The sequence below is a fragment of the Drosophila tropicalis genome, unplaced genomic scaffold (genome assembly GCF_018151085.1).
Source record: "Drosophila tropicalis isolate 14030-0801.00 unplaced genomic scaffold, ASM1815108v1 contig_443, whole genome shotgun sequence".
NCBI lineage: Eukaryota > Metazoa > Arthropoda > Insecta > Diptera > Drosophilidae > Drosophila > Drosophila tropicalis.
In genome coordinates, this window is record NW_027172907.1 from 5,880,270 (window position 1) to 5,904,307 (window position 24,038).

General features: G+C 34.4%; 1 protein-coding gene and 1 long non-coding RNA gene across 4 annotated transcripts in view; one reads left to right on the forward strand and one right to left on the reverse strand.

Annotated features, from left to right (window-relative positions):
• The window catches only part of LOC137574359 (uncharacterized), a 56,360-nt gene that overhangs the window by 990 nt on the left and 31,332 nt on the right, over nt 1-24,038 (forward strand). The window lies entirely within an intron of this gene.
• On the reverse strand, nt 702-22,401 carry nebu (nebulosa). Of its 3 annotated transcripts, XM_068286658.1 has the most exons (5): nt 21,984-22,401; nt 11,673-11,715; nt 2,214-2,837; nt 1,587-1,838; nt 702-1,489 (listed from the first exon to the last, which is right to left on the reverse strand). In XM_068286658.1, exons 3-5 carry the CDS (start codon nt 2,805-2,807, stop codon nt 923-925), a joined length of 1,413 nt encoding a protein of 470 aa, XP_068142759.1. In that variant the 5' UTR covers nt 2,808-2,837; nt 11,673-11,715; nt 21,984-22,401; the 3' UTR covers nt 702-922. The 3 variants fall into 3 exon arrangements, with proteins under 3 accessions (XP_068142759.1, XP_068142757.1, XP_068142758.1); XM_068286656.1 differs by lacking the exons at nt 11,673-11,715; nt 21,984-22,401 and adding an exon at nt 7,729-8,201; XM_068286657.1 differs by lacking the exons at nt 11,673-11,715; nt 21,984-22,401 and adding an exon at nt 7,780-8,200.

Genomic DNA, 24,038 nt, shown 5'->3' on the forward strand with positions numbered 1-24,038 from the left:
TATAAGTATATATATAATAGATTTAGTTGGTTTTTTTTTTTTAGTTTTTTTTTCCTTTTTAGTTTTTTTTTTCCTTTTTAAATGAAAAGCAAATTTTATTTTTCATTTTAGGATCTATTTTTTTTTTTCTTTTGTGTAAAATAAATAAATTGGCAAAACTTAAGATCTAAATAAAAAAAAGGACTTGAATGTGACGGTAAATTAAAAATATCTGAATATACAATACATATTATATATATATATATATATATATATAGTACATACGACATCATAATTATTGTACGAAAAGATTGAAATCGAGTGAAAAGCTTTAACAAATGCATAAAGTTTTGTTTCTTTTAAAGAATTCGTTTTTGTTTCTTTCTCATAAGACTATACATAGATATACATACATATATATATAGGATAAACATATATATTATGCATATATAGGAAATTCACAAAATTGGAAAAGAAAAGAATCTGCCCAGATCTGATTAAAGCCAGGTCCCTGGTTTAGCCAGATCTAAATGTGAATTGTCCAAATAGTTTACATTTCCCTTACATTGCTGTTTTGTCTTTTCAATGGCTGATGTGTTTTTTTTTTTAATTTTTTTTTTTTTTTTTTTTTTAAATATATTTTTTGACCTTCAGTCTTCGCTCTTACTTGCCTATTTTGCTTCTTTCTTCTAACCGAAAAAACACATTAAATTCTATATATATATATATATGTATAAACACAAATTCATAAAGTTTTTTAAACAATTAAAAAAAATATATAATAAGATATTGAAAAGAAAACCGAACGGAACTTTTTGACTTGCACTTAAACATAAATCGACATAAATTTTTTAACAGCAAGTTAAACAGAGTTTTCTTCAGAGTTCTGTTGAGTTTTTTCTTTTTGAAGGATTTCTTTTTTTTTTTTTTTTTTTTTTCGCATTTAATTCTTGTTGACAATTTGCTGATCTGTTGACCTGTTGCCAGCCAATTCGGCTTGAATCTCGTTCAAGCTCTTGCCCTTGGTCTCGGGGACAGAGAAGAAGACAAAGAAGACGCCAACTACGGTGAGGCCGGCAAAGAGCCAGAAAGTGCCACCAGCTCCCAGGCTTTCATTCAGATTGGTAAACGTCTTGGTAACAATGAAGGCCAATACCCAGTTGGTTGTGCCCGCAATCGAGCCGGCGAATCCCTTAATATCGGTGGCAAACAGTTCACCCATCATCAGCCAGGGGACCGGGCCATAGCCAATCGAGAACATAATAATGAAGACACACAAACTGGCCACCGGCAACCAAGTGATGCTATCCACACTGGCCTCATCCTGATCCTTCAAAAAGAAATATACACCAATAGCCGTGGTCGACAGAGCCATAACGATACCCGAGGCCAATAAAAGGATACGACGTCCGAGTTTGTCCACCACCAAGGTGGAGACGAAGGTGGCCACCACTTGCATAACACCAACCAAAATTGTGGACATGCCAGAGCTAATGCCAGTGTTGGCATCCTAAAAAAAACACAAAAACGCAAAAAAAAAAAATTAACCAAACGTACTTGTTATCAATTAAGTTCTACTTAATTCGTTGCCTTTCGATTGTACATACCTCGAAAATCTTCTTGGAATAGAAAATGACAGCATTAATGCCGCAAACTTGCTGGAAGAACATAAGACCCAGACTGATGGCCAAAGCTTTGCGTGTTACAGGACGGTTCAGGGCGGACAAAACATTCACTTTATTCTCACGTATCTGGCGATCGGTCTCATGCAGTTCCTCCAATTCGGCCGCATAATCATATTGTTGGCCACGCAGCCATTGAATGGACTGGACAGCGCTTTCCGAACGATTCTTGGAGACCTGAAATTTTGACAAGTAATTAATATCGTTCGTTCCTTATAGTGAAGGGATGGGATAATGTCAGAGGATCCCAAACTGACTCAAAATGACTCAAATGAAAAGTGACAAGGACACGCAAAAAAGGGCAAATGAGAACCTCATTTGTGTCCTTCGTGACTAACTGTGACAAAAGTTGCCAACAACTTGTGACAAAACTAAATTAAAATCTCAAATTTTGTTTTTGTAAACAAATCGAATTTATCAATAATAGTGACTAATTCATGGCAAACGTAGGATTATGGGATAAATGTGAGGAAATTGATATGATTTTAGCCAACAGGATAATTGTCTTTTTTTATAAGGTGATAATGATTGAGGTTATTGAAAGAAACTTACCAAATAGGTGGGAGATTCCGGCATAAAGAAGAAGATGACACCAAATATAATTGGCAAAACGCCGCAGACAACGCTCATGTAGAAGACATCCAAACCGGCTCCAATGGCATAGACAAACAGTATACCCAGGGTGATCATCAATTGAAAGAAACTGCCAAGAGTGCCACGAATTTCCTTTTGGGCTATCTCACCCGTATACATGGGAGCTGTCACACAGAAGGCACCGCCAGCGATACCCAGAATGAAACGTGACGAATACATCATGGCTAGATTCTTGGCCCAAATGAGTAGACCCCAACCCAAGAGGAAGGGCAGCACAAGGAATAACATTGTCCATTTACGTCCAATCATATTGATGAGAAAACCAATCGGTATGCAAACACAGGCCGCACCCAAAGTCATGGCCGAGCTGACCCATGAGAATTGATCATCGTTGACGGGAAATGCATAATTGGGATTATCAACGATTTCCGTTTGAGCTGGCGATGTCCAACCCAGTAGAGTACCGCAGGCAAAGGCTCCGCCAGCTGCTGCCAGGGCGGCAACATATTGCCAAAATGTCCTGGATCTATTTTCGGTCGATGTATGCACCATATTGCCAAGTAGATTCTCCTGATCCTGATCCTGTGAACAAACAGTGAAACCAAACAAACACAATCAAACCGAGAGCCAAATTGAAGATGTATGTTGTTAGGTAATGTTCAACTAACTGAATTGGACTGTTCTCTGTGTACGTATTATCGGAATCGAATCGCATAGCACCCGAACCCGAAATCGCTAAAGCCGTGATAATGATTCTCCGGGTGTTGGGCGATTAGGAGTTTTATTGCATACCCCGATAAGTATGCTCGCATACTAAATATTTTGAATGCCCCTTAACATTCTTTGCCCCTAGCATCGGGGACCGTGCTATCGACCCGAACAACAAGTTTGTCAAGTGGTTCTCATTAGGTCGAACTTTAAAAAAAAAGTATGTATTCATAATACCATTTCATGCACATGTCAGGAAAAGTACTTAAGACCCCCCTAACACACACACACACACACACACACACACATCGATAGTGTGTGTTTGTTTTTTTTTTTGATAATGGCACGGAAATCCCATATTCGCGTGCCTTTTTCGTATAGATTGGCCCTTGGGTTGGCTACTAACTTAACTAGCTTGTACTTAAATAAACTTATTAAAACAAGTTAATTGATAAACTTAAGTAGGTATTAACTACCAATTTATATGGGTATAAGTTGAGTACACATTTTTCTGTGTTTTATGCTTATTTTCATTTTCATTTAATGAAGTATTTGCCCCTACTATAAAAAAAACTTTTCGATTCGTTGGGGATAAGATAAGAGTTAAGAAAAGATTATCAATCGGAAATTGGACTAATATATGTACATATATAAGTATATGTATGTAGGTACACAAGTCTTTGTGTGTGTGTTAGTCTAGTGCTAAAAATTTGAATAATTTTCCTAATTGCCGACTGGCGCCTATGTATGTCAGTAGCATTATCATCAATCTTCATTTATTTTCCAACTGATTAGACATTTCTTTCCCTTTCTTTTGTGTTGGTCTTGGTCTGAATGAAATTTAAGTCCCTAAGTGTATAGAATCAGACCCATTTAGCTACTTCATTTTATCTACTTAGTTTAGTATACACCATATAGTTAAGGCAATCATAAATATCACCTTGATACCAAAACATCATGGTCATAATATTTGGTTGAGACTTTCATAGATAAGATGACCAACGGAGCGGCCAAACCGAACCGTACAATCGACATAAAAGCTCTTGAAGTTTTTACCTAGAAATGTTGTTGGCCGAAAAGTTATGGGGAAGAGCTTTTCATTTGTTTGGTTTATTTTACCATATGGTTTATCTGGTTAAACAAAGGGGCCATAGACATGGTATCTGATTTATGGTATTATTTTAGGGGGCCCGTGTGCTTTTACTACTACCACGTTAAAGTTCAATACCCTCCATTCATCCATGGCCTATGTCAATATTCTACAGATCATTCATACGTTTTGAGTGGCCCATTAGGTTTGAGGTATAGAAAAAGGACGAAAGATAATCCTGCTGAATCTGAAACAAGCCAAACAAGTTCTTTGAGTATTTTGCCACACCTTGTAAACAATTTTCCCACATTTTCATCTGTCTTGGGTTTCTTTTTCTTTTGCTCTTTCCAATCTATGTAAGTAACTAAGTGGGCATGTAAGGCGCCCACTCATAGAATGCCAAAGTCATTTTTCAATCAAATCAACTGCCAACCGGGTAGCGCCCCTGGCCCCCCGCTTACTTCAGACATGGACGACCAGTGCAGAAATAGAGAAAATGCGAATCACTTCCGCCCATGGCTGGAAGAGGAAAATGAAACACATAAAAAGGCAAATGCATTCCGAGAGTTGAGCTAAATGCAATAAATGTATGTAGATGCCTAAGAAAGAAACCAGAAACGCCCACATAAAAATATCTATACAGGCAGACAGACAGACAGAGAGACAGAGAGAGAGAGAGAAAGAGAGAAAGAGATTGCTTTACTGACGAGGTCGGGACACACCTCCCAAATGAAGGAACCCCGACGACTAAACACATTAAAGTCGCCAGTGAAATCGATATCACAAAATATCAGAGATTGTTGTTGTTGTTGTAGGTTCTCGCTCAGATTCTGTGGCTAATGTGGTCAATGTTGTGAGTCTATATATAGATTCTTAACGTGTTGGCAGTTAAAAGGAACCTTGTTGAGTGGGAACAACCCACAATCAACCCACCATTTTACACCACCCTGTTATGCATCATTTCGCTGCGTGTCATCCTATCCTAGACAAGGCGTCCAAGTTCGTTTCAATGTCAATGCGAAAACGCAACAGTGCCCCCCATAAATATGACTCCTGCTCAAGAGTAAATATATATTAAGTATATACATACTATATTAGTATGTGGTCAATTATAGAGATTTCCCATTTGAATACTAAAAGTGAAAGAGTGGGGAAAAATAAAAAGAAGGAAAACTTGTTCTTGTTTTCCTCTGTCATTACATTGAACTAACTCGAGTGGTGTCTCCCCCTAGTGGTTAATATTAACATTAAATTTTATTTTACCCATAAACGATTTGCATATTAACTAATTGTCAATTTATGTAAATATGGAAAAAATTCATTCATTAAAACATTCTTTGAATTATTCTTACTTCATTCTTGGTAATCGTAAAATTTTATCATTGGAAAATACTCAATCTATGTAAATTCCCAGCAATAGAAATCTGATTATTAAGATTAAATTAGCATGGTTTTAAGATAGCGATTAACGAGTGATTAGCAGTAAGAGCCAGTAGCTTCTGGCAATGAATCTTTAGGGGGTTTGTCTTCTTATACTCCTCTTTTAGAGAGGCATGCTACACCCTCTACAAAAAGGGGCATTTCAGACTGACAGACAGTGATCAAGAACACCCTAATCCTGGTATGTTCTTCTTGAGTTTCATCCCTGATTTGGGTGACTTTCTCTCCCGGGTGGAGCAAAACTGAAAGGTATATGGACAGAAGGATGATACAACACTTCGTTTGTCCACAGCAGCATTAAAGGAACAAAGGATGAAATTCCTTAGGATGGATCTCAGACACCTGACTATTCATACAGGGAATGAAAATGAAAACATATCTATTTGTAGGTATATATCTATCTACAGAATGTTTTGAATATAAATTTATGTGAAAGTGTCAAAGTGCATCAAGGACAAGCCTAAAAGTAGGCAAGCAAATTATACTAAAAATGTAAAGTCAAACAAAAAATTCACAAAATTCTAATTTTTAACCAATTTTAAGGTAATACATTCTAACCGACAGGAAAATAAATGTATTATCTTTTGTCATTACACAAAATGAAGTTGTCCATATAAAAGAGTTTTGAAAAACGTCCACAAAGTGCAAGTATAAAAAAATTAAGCAAAAAAAAACGAATAGGAATTTAGGAAAATGAATAACAGAAAAGTTATGGAATTTTCAAGTTATGATTAAACATAAACAAAGTGGCTTGAAAAAGAAGTTTTGGATTTCTATAGTCATGAGTTTCAAGAGAAGTACAGTTTTTAATAGTTTGCTTAGTCTGTCTTGTTAAAAGCCTTAAGTTGAACTAAGCTATTTAGACCGTCTTTGATCAAATCCCTTTTTGGTTTTGTCTATACTTTTCTTTGGGGGGTTTCCCACTGTCAATTAATAGCTAAGCACTTAATGAAGAAAGTTGTTAGGGAAATTTTTGCTTCGACTCCCAAAAGTATTCTTTTGGAAAACCTATAACAAAGACTGATCATTTGGGGCCCCATTCATATGTAGATCAATGTAAGTTGGTCTTTACTTTGTAAACAGATCTACTCTACATACATTATAAACTCATGATTATTATTACTTAAATCGAATACTAATGCGTCATGCTGTGCATTCTGTGGAACGGTATTCATTTTATTGTGATGACGACTTTCATGATTTTTATAACGAAATAGAGAACCAAATTAGCCTAGTACTCGCACAGCAGTACGCCCCTTATTTGAAAACAAAAAAATGGTCTCTTATCTCATATATTTATTTGTTATATACCTATGTATATATATATATTTGGTTTTTGTTTTTTGTGGTAGTTAATGATTAATATGCATAGTCTGTGGTGTACATACATACATATGTAAGAAAAAAGACTTGTTGGGGGCTGTTACTGTGTATTGTGACCTTGCCCAAAATGTTGTTGCTTGTACGGAACGAAAATAGAAAGTTTCTACATAGTAGCAATTGGGTGGGTGGGTGTCGACTAATTTGGTGGTAGGTTGAAGGAGGGGACGGGGTTGGGGGGTTGCCCCACTGGCTTCGAAACTCATTAGCTGATAAGCTATACGATCTAATTATTGCTACCGTTTGTGTGTGTCTGTGTGTGTGTTTTACTTGGAGCGGAAATGTTATAATCAAAATCAGAAGAATCAAAAGAATTCTGTTCTTTGTGCTCTTTTATCTGTTGACATTTAGAAGTGGCCAAACCAAACGTTTAAATATTATCGTATTCAAAATTTGCTATTCAAATTTATGTTGTTTTTTTTTTTTGTGAAAACTTTAATTAGTTAGTTTATGATCAAATAACATTTGCATAAACTGGAAAGGGAAAGTTTAATCGTATTGACACACAAAACGTAATACGAGTTCAATATTATGTATTTTGGCCATTTGCCATTTCCCCCACGTCTTTTCAGTTAGGTAAAGAGTTTTTTTTTTTTTTTTTTTTATGGTAGTTAAGATATTTTTACTTATTTGCTTTGGCAAAACAACGCATATCGAGCATACAAAACTGATTTCGCACTGCGCTAATTGGTTTCGACTTCTTTTTGCAGAGTATTTTGAGGGAGGGGGAGGGAGGGAAGGTGGGTCCACACACTTTTGGTATAATTTCTGTCTCTGTCAAGGTCAAAAAAGTAAAACTAAAATAACCAACACCATTAACATAAGAAAAGAAAACAAACTCATATCGTGCTTTACATGGGGAAGAGATGATGATGTTGAAGTTCCATTGGTTTTCACAATCTTTACCGCTTGCCTGGAACCATATTTGGCACCATTTTCGGCAGCCTCCAGCAGGTGGGAACTCTCCTCGGTATTCTGGCCGGGTTTTCTATCATCGTTGGCCCGGTTTCCACTGCCTCCGCCTGCGCCTCCTCCACCGCCGCTGGAATTACTTGATGATGCCGTCGACATTATGATTATGTGTTAATTTCTTTTTCGAGATATGTTTAATTCTTGATGCGTTTCCGTTTTTTGCTGTCTTTTTTCTTTTTGCCGTCACTGTGCGCTTAGTTAACTTTGTTTTCTTTTATCGTTTTCTTTTGATTGAATAATATGCAATGTCCTTTAGCTTGAAGGTTTGTCCTTTAACAAAAAATATTTTTGTACATCGACCACCCACGTAGCATAGAATACTTTTAGGCGCATGCGCAATTCGGAATTAACATGTTGCTGGCCAAAAAAAAAAACCACAACAACAACAATAACAACAAATACACCAACTACACAGACACACACACACGAAATTTCTATAACTTCATGAAGTAAAGAAATATGTTTCAAAAATAATGACAAATTGGGATATGTTGAGCAAAAGTGTTTTTCGGTTTTTGTCGGTTTTTGTATATCTTTTGCTTATTCCGTTCGATCCGCACGCAATGAATGGTGGCTAGCAAATGGCGCGCCAAATAATGAACAAAAAGGCCTCCGCCGGGGCTCTGGATGCGGTGGTCTCCTCGCCTCTTCCTCTCCTCTCCTCTCCACAGTCGCTCTCATATGCTCTCTTCCGCACACCTCACACACACATGCTCTCGCTTGCTCTTTCTCTCTGTCTATCCCTCGCTCTATGAGTGTGTGTGTGTGTGTCTTTTCTCGATTCTCATTCCCGGCGAGAACTGGTCTGACAACAACAACAACAACAACAAACGTGGGCAGCAGCGGTAGCGGTAACGGACGCCTCTATTCTGTCTCTGCCATTGGGGTGGCCGACGACGTTGGAGAGGCTATTGACTTGCAGCCGAGTCTTTCAAGTAAACTTAAACTGGAATTGGAATTGGTAAAGCGCCTTCGCTTTGATTTCGCTTCTTTTCCATACATGCATATGTACATATATCGTTCTGCTTCAGTTCGTCGGATTTATCCATCCGTCTGTCCATTATGTCCAGTCCGGCCTTGATTGCATGGTCCATGGCATTTAGAATGCATTTCATGTGCATGTGCATGTGCCCAAGGAGCAGGAAATGATAGTCAATTTAACTAGTTTGGGCTTTAGGTGTTAATAATAGCTTTAAATTGTCTCTCAATTGAAATTGAAGCAACGTCAACTGAACTTATCGAACTTCAATTGATCTGCTCGAATTGATTTAATGACGAAGTTAAGCAAAAGACCATATCGTCTTTAAATCAATAACTTTTCATAAAATTCAGAACTTTTTTTCCGTTTCATTTGGAAATTTACTTTTGAAATTTCATTTACTTGGAAACTTTTAGAATTCCTTTAAGTATAACTTTTTGAAAATGACTTTATTGTTTCAAACAGTTTTCAAAACCAAAAACTCAATCCTTTAACTATAAATTTCTAAAATAAACCTATTCAAAAGAAACCCAAGAATCTCTGATTAACATTTCTAAAATGGATTATTTTAAAAAAGATTAGATAAAATATTTATTTTCATTTGTGGCACACTAAAAACATATTATTATTATTTAATAAAGTTAAGTCTTTAACCAACCAAATCCAATTCAAATTCATGGATTATAGAATATGATCTAATATATGTATAATTCAAAACTCTCCCATCTGTTAAATAATGTCTTAAAATTTCAAGAACATTTTCCAAAATCAAGGAAATCTCAAACTAATTAGTTCCTACATAAGCTGAATTTGAAATAAATCCATAGAAAGTGATATAAGGAAATTACAATTTCCTCTCGAATTGCGTATTCCAAACATGATATATGTACTTGTGTGCGTGTGTGTTTTATACTTGATACATCAATCAATTATATTTCCAAATGCGTACACAGATTATTTGTATGTAGAAAAAAACAACAACAACAAAAAGTGCACCTTCTGATATTTACTTAGCATGTGCATCAGTCTCAACGTGTACGTTTTCATTTCCATTTCCATTTACTTTACATACATAAAGTACCCCGAGAGTCATTTCCCTCTTCAGGTATATAGATATATATATATATATGTATATATATGTGTGTTTGTGTATGTATGTATGTATATAGTCATTTCTCTAAGCATTCATTATCCATAGGTACATACGTTCAATAGATCACGTTTGTTTTTCTAACATGTGGAAAAACTAAGCATAATAGATTGTTTGTGTTGTTGTTGTTGTTTGGTTTCGCGGTAATGAATGAAATAAGATTGTCAATGTGTATGTGTGTGTGTGTGTGTGTTGCTTTTTCAATGTTGAACAAGTAAAAAAAAGATGACTAAACAATATTTTGAGATCAGATATGACAATAGATATATGGGTCAGATAAAAACAATTCAATTCAATTTTGAGAAAAAAAAGTCTCACAAAGAAAGTAAAAACTCTTCAAGTTGATTGGATTTTAATCAATTTTTTGAGACCTTTGTGACAATGGCATACTTTTGGGGGAAGATCGTCTTACGCACGTTAAGGCCTTTGACATTTAGAAGTTACATCCATCCATAAAAAGGTAAAAACTTTATCACTGAATTTGACAATGACGTGTCCTTTTTACTTTCTTTACATTCCTTTGGGTTCGTGACGCAAGCGAAGGTAAAGTGCGTGGGTCAGGATTAACGTGTCGAGAACATGAAATACAACCAAACATTTGGCATGCCTCATGCTGGGAACAGGAGCCCAGAGCGCCTAAAAGCATGCTTACCTGCATGTAGATTGTGTATACACGCAATGCGCGAAGTGTCTCTCTACCTTTCTCGTTTGCGCTCTCTCTCTCTCTCTCTATATCAGTCTAACGTGTGTGTGTGTGTTACACAACCAAGTTAAAACCACAAAAGGTCTAAAACCAAGACCTTACCAAAAAAAAAAAATGCTGACATTGGCCCTATCAAGTTATATAAAGAGCTCATTAACGCTTCGAAAGTTGACTTGGTCTTTCTCACATTTAAGCACAAGTAAACTATGACGACAACAAAATGTAAATGTACATAAATGCATTAGCATACCTACACACACACACACACACACACACAGACAGAAAGTGTATCTAATACATTTCGAGGCGTGCGCGTGACGTCACAGAAGCCAAGCCCCAAAACATTTGGCCAATCGGCTAAACGCGCTGAACGTGCCCCCCACATATACATCTACACACACACACACACACACACACTGTGAGAGCGTATGTTTTGTGTATGTATCTGTAGTTATACATTTTAACTTGCTAAGTTTGTTGTTTTATTTTGCTGTTGCCCCACCGTAAATCACGCGATTTCTCTGTACAGTTCAAGTGCAAAGCGGTATGAACACAACAATTTTTGCTCTATTTTTCTCGAATATTTTGGTTTTTTGCTGAACCGGCATTAACATTTGTTTTCTTCATGTCTATGACCTACATTTGAACTTGTCAGAGGCCAGAAAAACCGAAACCGAAACCAAAAATGATGCAAAGACTTGTTTCGATTTTGAAATTCCAGAGGAAATCGATAAGGCGTCCTCCACAAAATAGGCTGAAGGTGAATGTGTGTTTCCAACCATCCATTCAATCAACCACCCACCCACCCACTGACCCACCCACACACTGAAATGCCGAAATATAAAGCTAGCCACATGAAATTGCACACAGAACATGTCCTCAATATGTTTTTGTAATTAAAATCTTAAGCAATAAATTGTATTTAAATTATCGTTAAAATGTATTTTCTGATCTTAAATATATATGTTTAATTTATTGTATATATATGTACTTACACTTGAAGTTCACAAAATTGACAAAGGAATGATTTTCGGTTGCCTGCAAATACAAATAAGAAAACCGAAAATAATATAATTATAATAATTTATTTATATTGCATTTCATTTCAAAGAAGAAGAATGTAAACAATTAAGAACAATTATTTAAAAGTTCATTGGTTTTGTTTATATGTTTTTGTTCTCATTATATATACCCTTTCCAAAGGGGCATACCTAGTTAAATTGAGTCTGTTTGTATTCAAAATAGTTTTACAGTTTTAGAGCTATTTCATATAGTAATCGACTGAAAAAACGTTATCCTAAAACCCTCAAGCAGGACATTTTAAAAATAAAACATAATACTTTAACTGGCTTAGTGGGTATATAAAATATTTGAATTAGATTCTCTTCGTATATGCCTTTGTAACGGACAAAAAGCTTTATTTGAGGTTAAAAGCTTCTTTGAGTGAACAGTTTGAAAAGCCCAAGCACATTTTGACAGTATCTGAACTCTCAAACTGTGAGCGTAGAGAAAGCAATAACAAAATGAAATTAGTAAATATTTAGACAACATTTTGTTGAATTGAATGGCAGAAATGGGCTTATCAGTCACATGAAAATTCTATTTCTAACTACTCTAGAAAAGAACAGCAGGAGGGTGGGTTAAGGAGGAGGAGAAGGGAGACCGACATGTTTGACTAATCTAGTAATTTTGCCATTTCAATAATCTAAAGTGTGTGTACGAAACGAAAAGTGAAATTAGTTGGAGTTAAATTCTTTTGCCTGTTACTTTCACAAAGTGCAAAGTCATAAAGTGACAATTAGTATTAAACTATATAGAACTTTGATCTTGCTTGAAATGTTTTATGATTTTATTCTAATAAATATGTTACAGGCGATTTCCAAAATCCCAAGTTCAAGTTTAATGTTCGCCCAAAATAAGAAAAAAAAAAACCAAGGTTGATATTTTTTCATTTCAAAACTATAAAAAAGTAAACAAAAACGCTGATAGTGAAACAAATTTTAAGCTTTAAGTTCATGTAAACTAAGCAAAATTGTGAATTCAAAATGTAACAGACTTTATGCCCTTTGCATTGCTGGCAGAGGAATGGCAACTCCTTGACAAAGCATCGCTTTGCCCCTTCCCAAGGGGGTGGCAACTCCTTGACAAAGCTCAGGCTGGCCACACTTGCGCAGTCAGCAGGACCCGAAAGAGTGAGAAAGCAAAAGTTTTGTGTGTAAAAAAACAAAAAATTGTGTCTATATTTGTTTCAATTCCACAATACAGGTAAGCTACATTTAAACCAAATGTTAACTCAAGTCAGGTGTTATCTTTAAAAATGTCATAAAACGAAAATTTATTGCCAAAAAAAAAAAAATAAAAATACATACAAATAATGTTGAAAGATTTCACATGTATTGAGTGCTGTCAGTTGTTTGTCCTAGACAAATCCGTGGAGGGTCCGTCAACACCGCGCGATTGCCACCCCCTCAACGGACCGATTCTACCACCCGCATTATATGAGGCTTATCACCAGAAAAACGTATCGCTTATCACCCCCGCTCCGGGTGAGTGTTGTTATGTCATTTCACTTGTATTTATTGACAAATCGTTTTATGGCTCTATAGATTTCCATATCTAACTCTGATATGGTTTAAACACACACTCCATTTTCTCGATTATTTATATGCATGCAAAAAACCTTTATCAAATGCATTATTGACCACAATACCCACCAACAACAACAACAACAACAACAAAAGATATCCATTATTTTGACAGATCTATAAATATACCCACATTAACAATTTGATTGACAGCTAATATATATACTATACATAGATACACACTTTAACATGAATACATCAAGTCAAGAGATAAATATGACAGAATAACATAAAAAAAGAACTTAATCGCACACACACACATACACACCCACACACACACATACACACAAATCCCAAATTTTTAGTACAAGTTTGTACTACAAATAAAATGCCACACGCAATGCCGCATTGCCGGCACTTAACTAGAGATTTCCTTATTAAATTCACTAAAAATACAACAAAACCAACAAAAATTATATATGTAGGTATGTATCTATCTATCTATAGTATATATATGTCTGGAATTCTTCGGCGTTTAAAGAGCATTTACCTAGCCGGGGGGAATTTATTAGAGTCAATTGAGCACACTTTACTTTTATTAAAAGAAATCTTTATAACACTCACATTCAAGATAAAAACTAAAATATACCAACCACAAACTTGGTGATTAGTAAGAAATATATTTACATACATATGTATGTGTTTTATATTTAGTATGTACATACGTACATCCTATTTACACTTGTCAATTAGTCACATATCTAAGAACAAAATCTTGTGTCATTACAGTAGTTGGTTTAGATAATTCTTTAGAATTACAATGATAAATTTTTTCTAAAACTAAACCTCTTAAGGTAGGAGAAAGATACCTATGATATAGAAACCTTTGAAAGTAAGTTAACTTTCTCCTAAACTAAGTCCCTGAGGGCAAGTTCCTGCCCATCTTTAGATCCAGCACTCTTAAGTCTGTAGTTGGAAAGCAATTGGAATACTTTTATTAGCTCCTTTGATAACTTACCAAATTCTTATAAAACTTTTGATTATGTTTTGATGGAATCTTTTTGAAATGTTTCCGAAATGTTTTTGAAATGTATATATTCCAATTCATAGTTGGGAAAATTCATCAATTTGTGTGGCTTATCAACAGATAATGAATCAGTTTGCAGTGGCTTTGAGCCGGTTTAATCTGCTTTTGCAAGTCTTTCGTTTACTCTACTTTTCACTTGGAGCTTACTAACAAAACTAATTTATTAAAACATTTACTATAAGTACAGAAAGGCTACTTTGTGGCTACACTAATTGAATTGAATACTTTGAACCGAATCAAAGTTTTGATGGTCGTTAATCAACCATGAAAGTCTTACCCACCAATAGCAACTCTTGGTCAATGGGCTTTACATTACTTTCAATACCTACTCATGATCAAGTTCAAAGTCTGCTAAAAAATTATTTGGAATATATGTATGTATATTATATGGATTATTTATTGATTCAAAGATAGAGAGTGAAGCGACGAGCCTCAAAAAGAAGGTCGAGCCACTGGTCGTTGATCATTTGTCGAAAAAATATCAAAATGCCACCCGCTTTTGGTCTACGACTGGTGACTGACATTGGCAGCGTCCGGACAGCATCGCATCAGATTTGTGGAGAGTTCATCGCTTTGGGGTTATCAAGACGTACCTATTAGCCATGTATAGTATATATACATTTGTATATTGTAAGTACATATGGCGAGAGGCCCGTCGTTTGTCTGAGATTTCAATTAATTCTATAAACATTTGTTTTCATTTTTTTTTTCGTTTTGCCATAATTTCCAATCATTTTAGATTTTGTTGCTTTCTGCTAACTGCTGTACGCCTATTGATTGGGAAATCTACCGATCTCATAATTACGTTCAAAGTACATATAAATAAATATATGTATGTACATATATGTATATAGATTCCAAGTGCATCATGCGATAAGTTAGTTGTACGGTAGCCGCAACTGATAAGCTAAAACTTTTCCAAGAAACACATTACATTTAATTGTCGGCACATGTATTTTATTAGATTTTTCCTGCATAATTAATATAGTGAGTTAAGTTTACGTTTTTTTTTTTTTTTGTTTTCATAGATGATGGTGATTAGTACGGGATCCGTAAACCCTAGCCTATGTGGTAGGGTTCTCCCTTATCAGGGCAGTTTATTGACTTGACAAGTGGCCTCCCCATGATTTTGCAAATATGTACCATCAAATGTTTATGTGTGACTATCACTAAGGGAGGCCATCATTATATATAGGTATATGTGTGTGTGTGTATGTGTATATACTTTGTTCTATATGTGCTTTATATTAAGAGTTAAATAGAGTACTTCAATGGACTACTTCAGCTTTGAACTTGTGCCATTTATAGGACACTTGAATCGAGTGCCCTAATTGATAGATTACCTACTGTGTACAAATATATGTATATACATATGTACATATATAATACTGATTAGGACATACTATTACTTTGTACGCTGACTTAACTGATCCTTGATGATACGAGTCAAGACCAGATCTGATAAAATGTGACTCTTAGCCAACGATCATAAAGATATAAAGTTTATATGATTTAATATATTATTCATATTCTTCTATTCATAGTCTTTCGATTCGAGTCTTAAATTTCTTGTTTTGAGTTTGTAATTTTCCTAGAAAAACTATTCCATGCCATTGATGATCCCTCCCCCCTCCAAACTATTCCGTTTATCAATCTTATCATGCTATCTGCTTTATGGTTTGTTGTTCAATAAATGGTTATTAATTTTGCTGTTTAACCAAGTTATCATTGTTGGTAATCATTTGTATACACTAGAGGGCAATAACTACTAAACTGACACAATTCGACCGAAATTACAGGGTATCCGGGATGAAAAGCCTAAGAGATCAAATTGACTATCTAAGTGGACAATAATATAGAAATTCAATAATTAGTTAGTCTATTCCCTAGACTTGTCTTAAATCTATTATAATACAAATACTTAGTTATAATCTTCTAAGTTTACAAAGTTTAAGTTGTGCTAAAGTACTAAATTACGATTCTTCTAACTGTCAACCGAGTTAAGTTGAAAATGGAAATAAATTGCTTAAACAATTGCTGTTAGTCAAATTATATAGTAAGCATGTGTGATTATCATTATGTACGCTCTATTGGGCTGCTACATTGTGAGGCAAATTTGAATGGCTTTGGGCGTGGCCATTTGCACTTTCATTAGTCGTGTGTTTTGCTTTGGTATGACTCAGAATATAGATTGAACTTGGACATACGTAGAAATATTGAATCAACAAATGGTCTAGCAAATAACAAGAGTTGGCCCCTTTCAAAGGAACTGCTTCTTTAACCTAACATAACCTCACATAACCTAACATAACCTCACATAACCTAAGCTTTACTTACTTTGACTATAAATTCGAGTAACTTACTCAACTAAGAAGTTATTCTGCACTTATGAACTTCTTCTTTAACCTAACATAACCTCACATAATCTAACATAACCTCACATAACCTAAGCTTTACTTACTTTGACTATAAATTCGAGTAACTAATTCAACCAAGAAGTTATTCTGCACTTGGGACCTGGGCAGAGTTTAATAACCAATCCAGATTAAACCCAAACACTATTCGGGGTGTGAAATTTAGTGACCAATTAAAAATGCCACACATATTCATTCATAGAACACATTTGCTCTTATTCGGATGAGTTTTGAATGAATGATAAGAGATTTTCATAGACCACCCAGTCGGAATCCTAAGGCCACAGCTGTGAATTTTCGAAAACAACAAAAGATTGGGGTGCTTTTTTTTTTATTTTTGCCCTCACAATGAACTTTGTCGATAAGAATAAACGCGATTTCCGCAATCAACAAATTGAACCTACTTATATACCCATTGTAAGTACAAATATATGTATAAATTTATATATGTATATAAATAATTTATCTGATTTTAAAACATTTCCGACACATTTCCAAATTGCATTACTACGCATCGTGTTAATTGGAACAAATGTTTTGCGTTTCTAAATAAATTATTTGTTAACAGAGAGTGAGAGAGAGAGTCGAGAAAACAATAAAAATAAATAAAACCCAGAAAAACAAGTTTTACGGACGTTGTAATGAAGCAATTCCGTTATGTGACTCCAGAAGTTGGAATTTATTTTCGGGGGAAAACAGATGTGAACAAGTATAAATAAACCCATAAGAAGGAAAAAAAACTGAATATCATTTACTTAAAGTTTCACAAGTAGAAATTGAACTGGAAGGACTGGAAAATTTATAGTTTCTATTGAATTGACCTATTTATGTACATATATTCTTGTTTAGTCTGATGTAGTTATGGTAAACGACTAGTTTAAGGATCATTAGACCAAAAGAAAGATTCGAATTGGAGTAGATTAGATAGAAGTTTGTGGTCTATAGAAGATGTTTTCCTGTTAAATGGCATGTCTAAATATTCAGTTGATAACCTTTTCTAAGGTGAAATGAACAGACATTTAATTAATTCTTTTGATATAATAATACTAATTCATAATAATAATTTGGCATGACATTTTGTGTAACGGAAAGCGTCACATTTGATAGCTGCACTCGCCAAAATGTTAAACACTTAATGATTCATTTCCGTTAAGATAATTGCATATACAATAGGTGAACTTAATGCCATCAACGTCACTAGCAGGCAGGCAGGCAGGCAGGTGACAAAATCCGTTGACCAGAGGCAATCCCACTTTGGTGGGAACAAGGTCGGAATAGCTGCTTATTATTATGCCTACAGAGTAACAAACGAAATGAGGAAAGACCCAAACAGTTGGAAGAGAACCAGGAATTCCTCCAACCAAATCATCATCATCATCTGTTGTTGGCCACGTGACTTTATTGTAATACAATACAGTATATAGGTATAGAGAGTAGGCAGATGTAACTAAATATGTACACAAGTGAGCGACTATTTTGTTCACACTTGACACGAGTTAAACGGAACACAATAGCTTAGAAAAAACAACTAGAAAGTTGTTGTAAATTCGACATTTTAATGCCTTGTCTTACATAGTCATTCATAAATAAGTATAAGTACGTAATCGTCAAAAAGTTAACACTCCACACGTGAGTTAATTAGCACCAAAAACAAAAAAAACATTCATTTTGAGTTCAAGCAACTTGATGATTTTGAACCGATTCGAAACGCAATTAAGCCAAATAAACCAGTTCAACGTGTTATGGCCTTATGCCAATAATAAAAAAAGCATCTCAAATTGCACTTAAAAGACAAAATAATTCTAATAAAAGTAATAATACGATTTGAATGAATAAGGGTAAAACCACTTTGAAATGGTCTTTCCAATAAATCATCTTACATTTCCCATCATGGGTTCGAAAGTCATTGGAGAAAACCACTAAATTTCTCACATTAGTTTAACGAATCAGTGATCAGCTATGTATATAGCTTCACTTTATGTTTTTTACAAACTTGAATACAGAATCAATATACCCCAACCATATTAGCAATATCAAACAAGAAGATATCATCAATGAATCTATTAAATCAAAGGGGCTTGGCTATTTCCAAAGTCAATGAATTACTCAAATATAAATACATATATATATATATATTCTGGTTCATGGTACATATGCACTAATTTATGGCATATACATATATATATATGCATGTATGTACATACGTATGGTTGGAAAAATTCTAAAAATATTTCTATATCTTGACATTTTTTTCCTAGTCTTTCGCTTTCTCTATGTCTTTGGAACTTTTTTCTCTTCCAAGTTGCGTGGGTGTCGACTGTGGAAAAGCAAAAAGAAATTTGCTTTCCTTTGGACGTCATAGAAATTCTTTTTGTAGTTACGAAAATAAAATAAAACTGAACTTGATATTGAAATGGCAACAACAACAACAACACAAACAACGAAAAGGTATATAGAACTTTTGCATTTTCTCTTTTTTTTTTTAATGGACAATTTTGTGTGTGTCCTTGTGTTAGTTTTATTGATTAAAAGCCAATTAAGTTAACAAATTCAATCATATTTCCAATGCACAATCAGTCAAAAAATTTGTTTACATTGAACCGCCCCCACCACCCCCTATGGGTGCTCTGTGTCTATCATTTGCATAGTGCACACGTGATGTCAGCATTTTGCTCCGTTAGTTATTGTTTCTTTCTGTTTCCACAAATGCAAATTAAACTAGGCGGGTGGTGGGACTAGAGCAAAAACAAGGTGCTTGCTGGTTGGTGGGAGTGGGCGGTGGGTGGAGGTGATAAGTAATAGGGAAAATTGTTTTCATCATTAGTTAGTAGATGATTTTCACGTTGATTAAGGTGAAATGAAAAAAAAAAAAATCCCCTCCCAGTCGTTTAGATATTTGCACTTGACTTGAAGTTAATAGACTTATCCCATTCAATTTAGTTTTCTAAGTACCTTCGCATGACCGATTAAACGACTATAGTATAAGCTTGACACAAACTACTGACTACTTTTCACAAACTTTTCTTTTGATTTATACCGAATTGTTGGTCTACCAGCTTAAGTGCACGTAAGCCTTCATTCATGACTATGTATTTGAGTGGTTATCAAACTGTACGAAACTTATCAATTTGATCTACAAAGAAAATAAATCAATTTTTTATTTGATACGCATCGATAAAAGGCCACAAAAGTGTAATTTTTGCTGCTAAATCCCCACATTAAGAGTTTGAGTTGAGTTGAACGTGTTTTGACATATCATTAGAATCTTGAGCTATATAACAGGGGATTTCCGACCCTAACCACATAGAAATTCTGGAGAATCGGGGAATATATACATACATATATATCTGTTGGCAGTTGCCACATTGTTGTTGTTGAAGTGGGCGCATTATTTTGCATTTGTTTTTGTGTTTTTGTCACACAGAAAACTGTTTACAGACTTCCATGTCAAATCATGTTGTTTATGAATCAACGCCGACAATGGGCACGTTCCAGTGTCTCTGTCTCTTTACATATAATTTAGATTATTACATATGTACTTATTAGTAAGTAACTATACAAATACAAATGCCCAGGTCAGCACAATCAAGTTTCAATGCAAACATGCAGAGAACAGAACCTTTTGGGTGGGTTGGCTCAGCTTGTCAAAGCATGGACAACCAACTAACTTAATTAATCATTGTGATAACAGAAAATAGCAACAACAGCAACAACAATAATAACAATATCATGCACTTTTCTTGCCTTATTCGTGAAACATTGCATTAATGGAATTGCAATACAATAACCAAATCTACACCGACCACCCGCCCCCCACATGGGGTTAAGAGATAAGGGCTTGGAATTTCTTATCTACCTACAACGAAATGAATGAGTTCTTAACAAATTAAAGACTAAGGACTTGAATAATACACAAAAAATATCAGTTTCGAATTGACTTCCTGTGGATTTCAATCTATGTTTGTCTTGGCGTACAAAGAGTATTAAAATTCTCATCGAATTAGCCACAAATGAAAGTGCTAAAATGTTTTCAAGTTTATTTTCCTCTTCTTTTGTTGGGGATTTGCCTTTTTGAAGCTTTGACGTCAAAAAATTAAATGTTTTGACTTATTTATTTTGTGTCTTTTTAATACCCTATAACCAAATGAACATAGCTGTAGGGTATACTGAGATGGTAAAATCAATAAATAAACTTATTTTAAATTTCATTTAAAAAAAAAAAAAAACCTATGAATTTGAAATAATTTTTCATATTTTATGTGAAAGTTTAACTAAAATACCAAAGACAAGATTTTGTTTAATTTATATTTATTTTTAGATTATATTTATATTTTAGATTTATAAAAAAAGAAGTTTAAAACTGATTCGTGAATTCAAAAATTTCATTCTAGAATTGAAAATATTTTGCTGGATATTGAAGATTTCTTAAGCGAAGAATAAAATAAGCCCAAAATTGTTTTGATTAAATTTAATTTTAACAAAAAATTGTTAAATGCCTTTTATTTTTTACATATTTTGGGAATTCTGACTTTCTTTAATAATAAAAAAAGTCAAAAAGCTGGTACAAAACTGTTAAATATTTTAAAAACTAAAAATGTTAAAATTTCTTTCTAGAACTTTTTTTTTTGGCAATTTATATGAGATTTGTTGGAAAAGAATCGAAATAGCATGTGAACAAATTATAAATTCAAATTTTGTTAAGTTTTTAAATGAAAATTCTTCTAATTTTATGGATTTAGTCTTTAAATGAAATTCGTTTAAAGGATATGTCTTTAGTCTATGACAATTTATGAAGAAAAATAATTATTTATTTTGTTAAACTTGAAAAATTACACACACACACACACCAGACAGACACTTTGACACGGCATTTCTTTTAACAACAATAAGTTTTCAATATTTACAATTGAGATGAAATATTTTCTTCTTTTTTTTTTTAGTTTGAGATGTTTTTATCTCTCTGCTTCCGTTCACATACAAAAAAGGAAAATGTTATCAATTTTTTTTCCCCCAAATTTTCTTTTTTAAATTCTTTTTCTATTTTAATATATGTATATAATTTTTTTTTTTGGTATTGCCTTTAATTTATCACTTTTGACTAGCTAGATCTTGTGACCACTATAATGAGTGTACATATATATCTATAGATATCTGCCAATGTGGCGTATATAATGCTTGTCAAACTGTACTTGACTATATAGCCGGTGAAATTTCACTTACCTCAAAGGAGATGATAGAGAGAGAGAAAAAGATGATGAAAGTGAATCGAATAACAACAGTTAGGTCTCCTTTTTGTCTCTCTGATGCTCCTCCTTCTCCTTGTTGTTGTAAAATACGAATATACAACAACAAAATACAAAAAAACACTTGCAGCACACTCAAAAAAAGCAGACAAAATTACAGTGCAATTTGTTCTTGTTGTTCCTTCTTCGTGGTAGACGACAGCGATATACAACACATATAAAACATATAAAAAAACATCTATATGATGAACATGTATGGGGGGGAAAATCAGTTTTTTGGACGCCTGATTTCACGGAGGTATATATATATATATAGGGAGGAGGTATATATATTCCTTTTTGGATTTAGGTAGCGCGCGCGACGAATTCGCAAAACCGACTGATATCGTTGATATGGACGGGCCTCCGTTGTTGAGTAAGTAGCTCGACAGAATTTCACGCTGGCAGCGGCAGAGCAGCACACACACACAGAGAGACGTAGATGGGGGGCAGAGCAGAGCACAACTCAGAACACACAGAGACCCCAAAGCAGAGGGCGTCATAGGCGGCAGATGTCGTTTGGTTGTCTTTTTTATTGTTGGGGGGGAAATTTACGCTATGATTTTTGTTTTTGTTTGTTTTGTATTTTATTTTATACTTTCCCGGTTTTTTTTTTTTTGTGAAACGCGCATTAAATCCAATAAACCGAACTAAGGTTTAGTCTAAGCTCTGACGTCACAGCCTTTTACGGGCAGCGAAGCTTTTGCTTTATTTCGTCACTAGGCAGAGCGAAAGGATGCTGCTTCTGCTGCTGACTCGATGTCTGTGTGTGTGTGGGTGTGTGTGTTTGTGTGTCTGGCATTGTCCTTGACAAAGGACGCGCAGCAATAGCTATTTCTATATGTGCGCAATTTCATTTCTGCTTATGCAAGAAACGTAAGCTTTGTGTGTCCTCTCGGTAGCCTTTGAGGTCGTCCTTTTTTTTTTTGCATGATTTCATGAATGCCTCAGGTTGATTGCACCTGGATGGCATCAGCCGGTAAAAAGTATATACAACAAATTTCGTTTCCTTTTCTTTGTTTTGCTTCTTCCTAGTTTCAATTCGATGTGCTGAATATAAAAAAAACTTTTTAGTTTTTAGATCTAGACAATTAAAAATTAATGTTTAAAAGAGATTTCTTGGCATTCACACCCAAAATACCTAAGAACTTTGATCAACTCAACTACAATGGGTGACAAAATTTTAAAAATTGTTTCAAATAGGCTTAAGATCCAGCAGATTTTAAAGTATCTAATGAAAGGACATCCTGTGTTAAGTTGAGACCTATCCCAATATCCTTTTGGAGATTCAAAATTGTTTTTTGTGAGAGAGACTCATGTAAATACTGAGCCGTTTGCCCTTGTTCTGCCATTTCCATTATTTTATTCGATTGAATAGAAATTTCAAAATAATATCACTTTCTATTTTAAGCCAAAAATTTACATAAGACTAAAATTTCTTGTCCTTTGAATACAATTTTGGTGCTAAAATCGGGTAAGACTCGTTTGAGCTATAAAAGATTTCATTTTAGATTATTTTCGTTCTAACTTTTGATTAATTTTTTTTGTAAATTGAGAAATGCAGACATTAAAGTGGCAGATTCTCGGTAAAATTTCCTCCGGCCCCCAAAAAAACGAGACTTTATCCCTGAAACTTGTCAAATTTTTACATCCTTAAACGCTTTTTCTTCCAAAACTATCGTTTTCCTTAAATAAAAGATCGACCACTGACAATTTGAGGCAAAATATTTAAGAAGATCTAATTAATTTAGTGTAAAATTCTTTTTCAATTGCATAGAACGACATGGAAAAGTTGTTTTTCTGCAAATTTCTGCACTTGATGATAAATTTGAAAACATTCTTACACTAAAAACTTAAACCAAAATTTGTCATTTTCGATATTTTGCCTTTCAGTAATATTAAGATTAAGGTTGTGCCTTTCAAGTGAGCCCTGTAACCCTGAAATTTATTGGAGATTTTTAAAAATTTATGTCCTCACTTAGATTGACAGTCA

Bases quoted from the DNA above. Each gene is read 5' to 3' on its own strand.
- nebu (XM_068286656.1), bottom strand. From the start codon at position 7,944: ATGTCGACGGCATCATCAAGTAATTCCAGCGGCGGTGGAGGAGGCGCA. The intron at 2,838-7,728 runs GTAAAGCACGAT...GTTTGTTCACAG, and splicing joins CATCATCATCTCTTCCCCAT to GATCAGGATCAGGAGAATCT. The intron at 1,839-2,213 runs GTAAGTTTCTTT...TCAAAATTTCAG, and splicing joins CGGAATCTCCCACCTATTTG to GTCTCCAAGAATCGTTCGGA.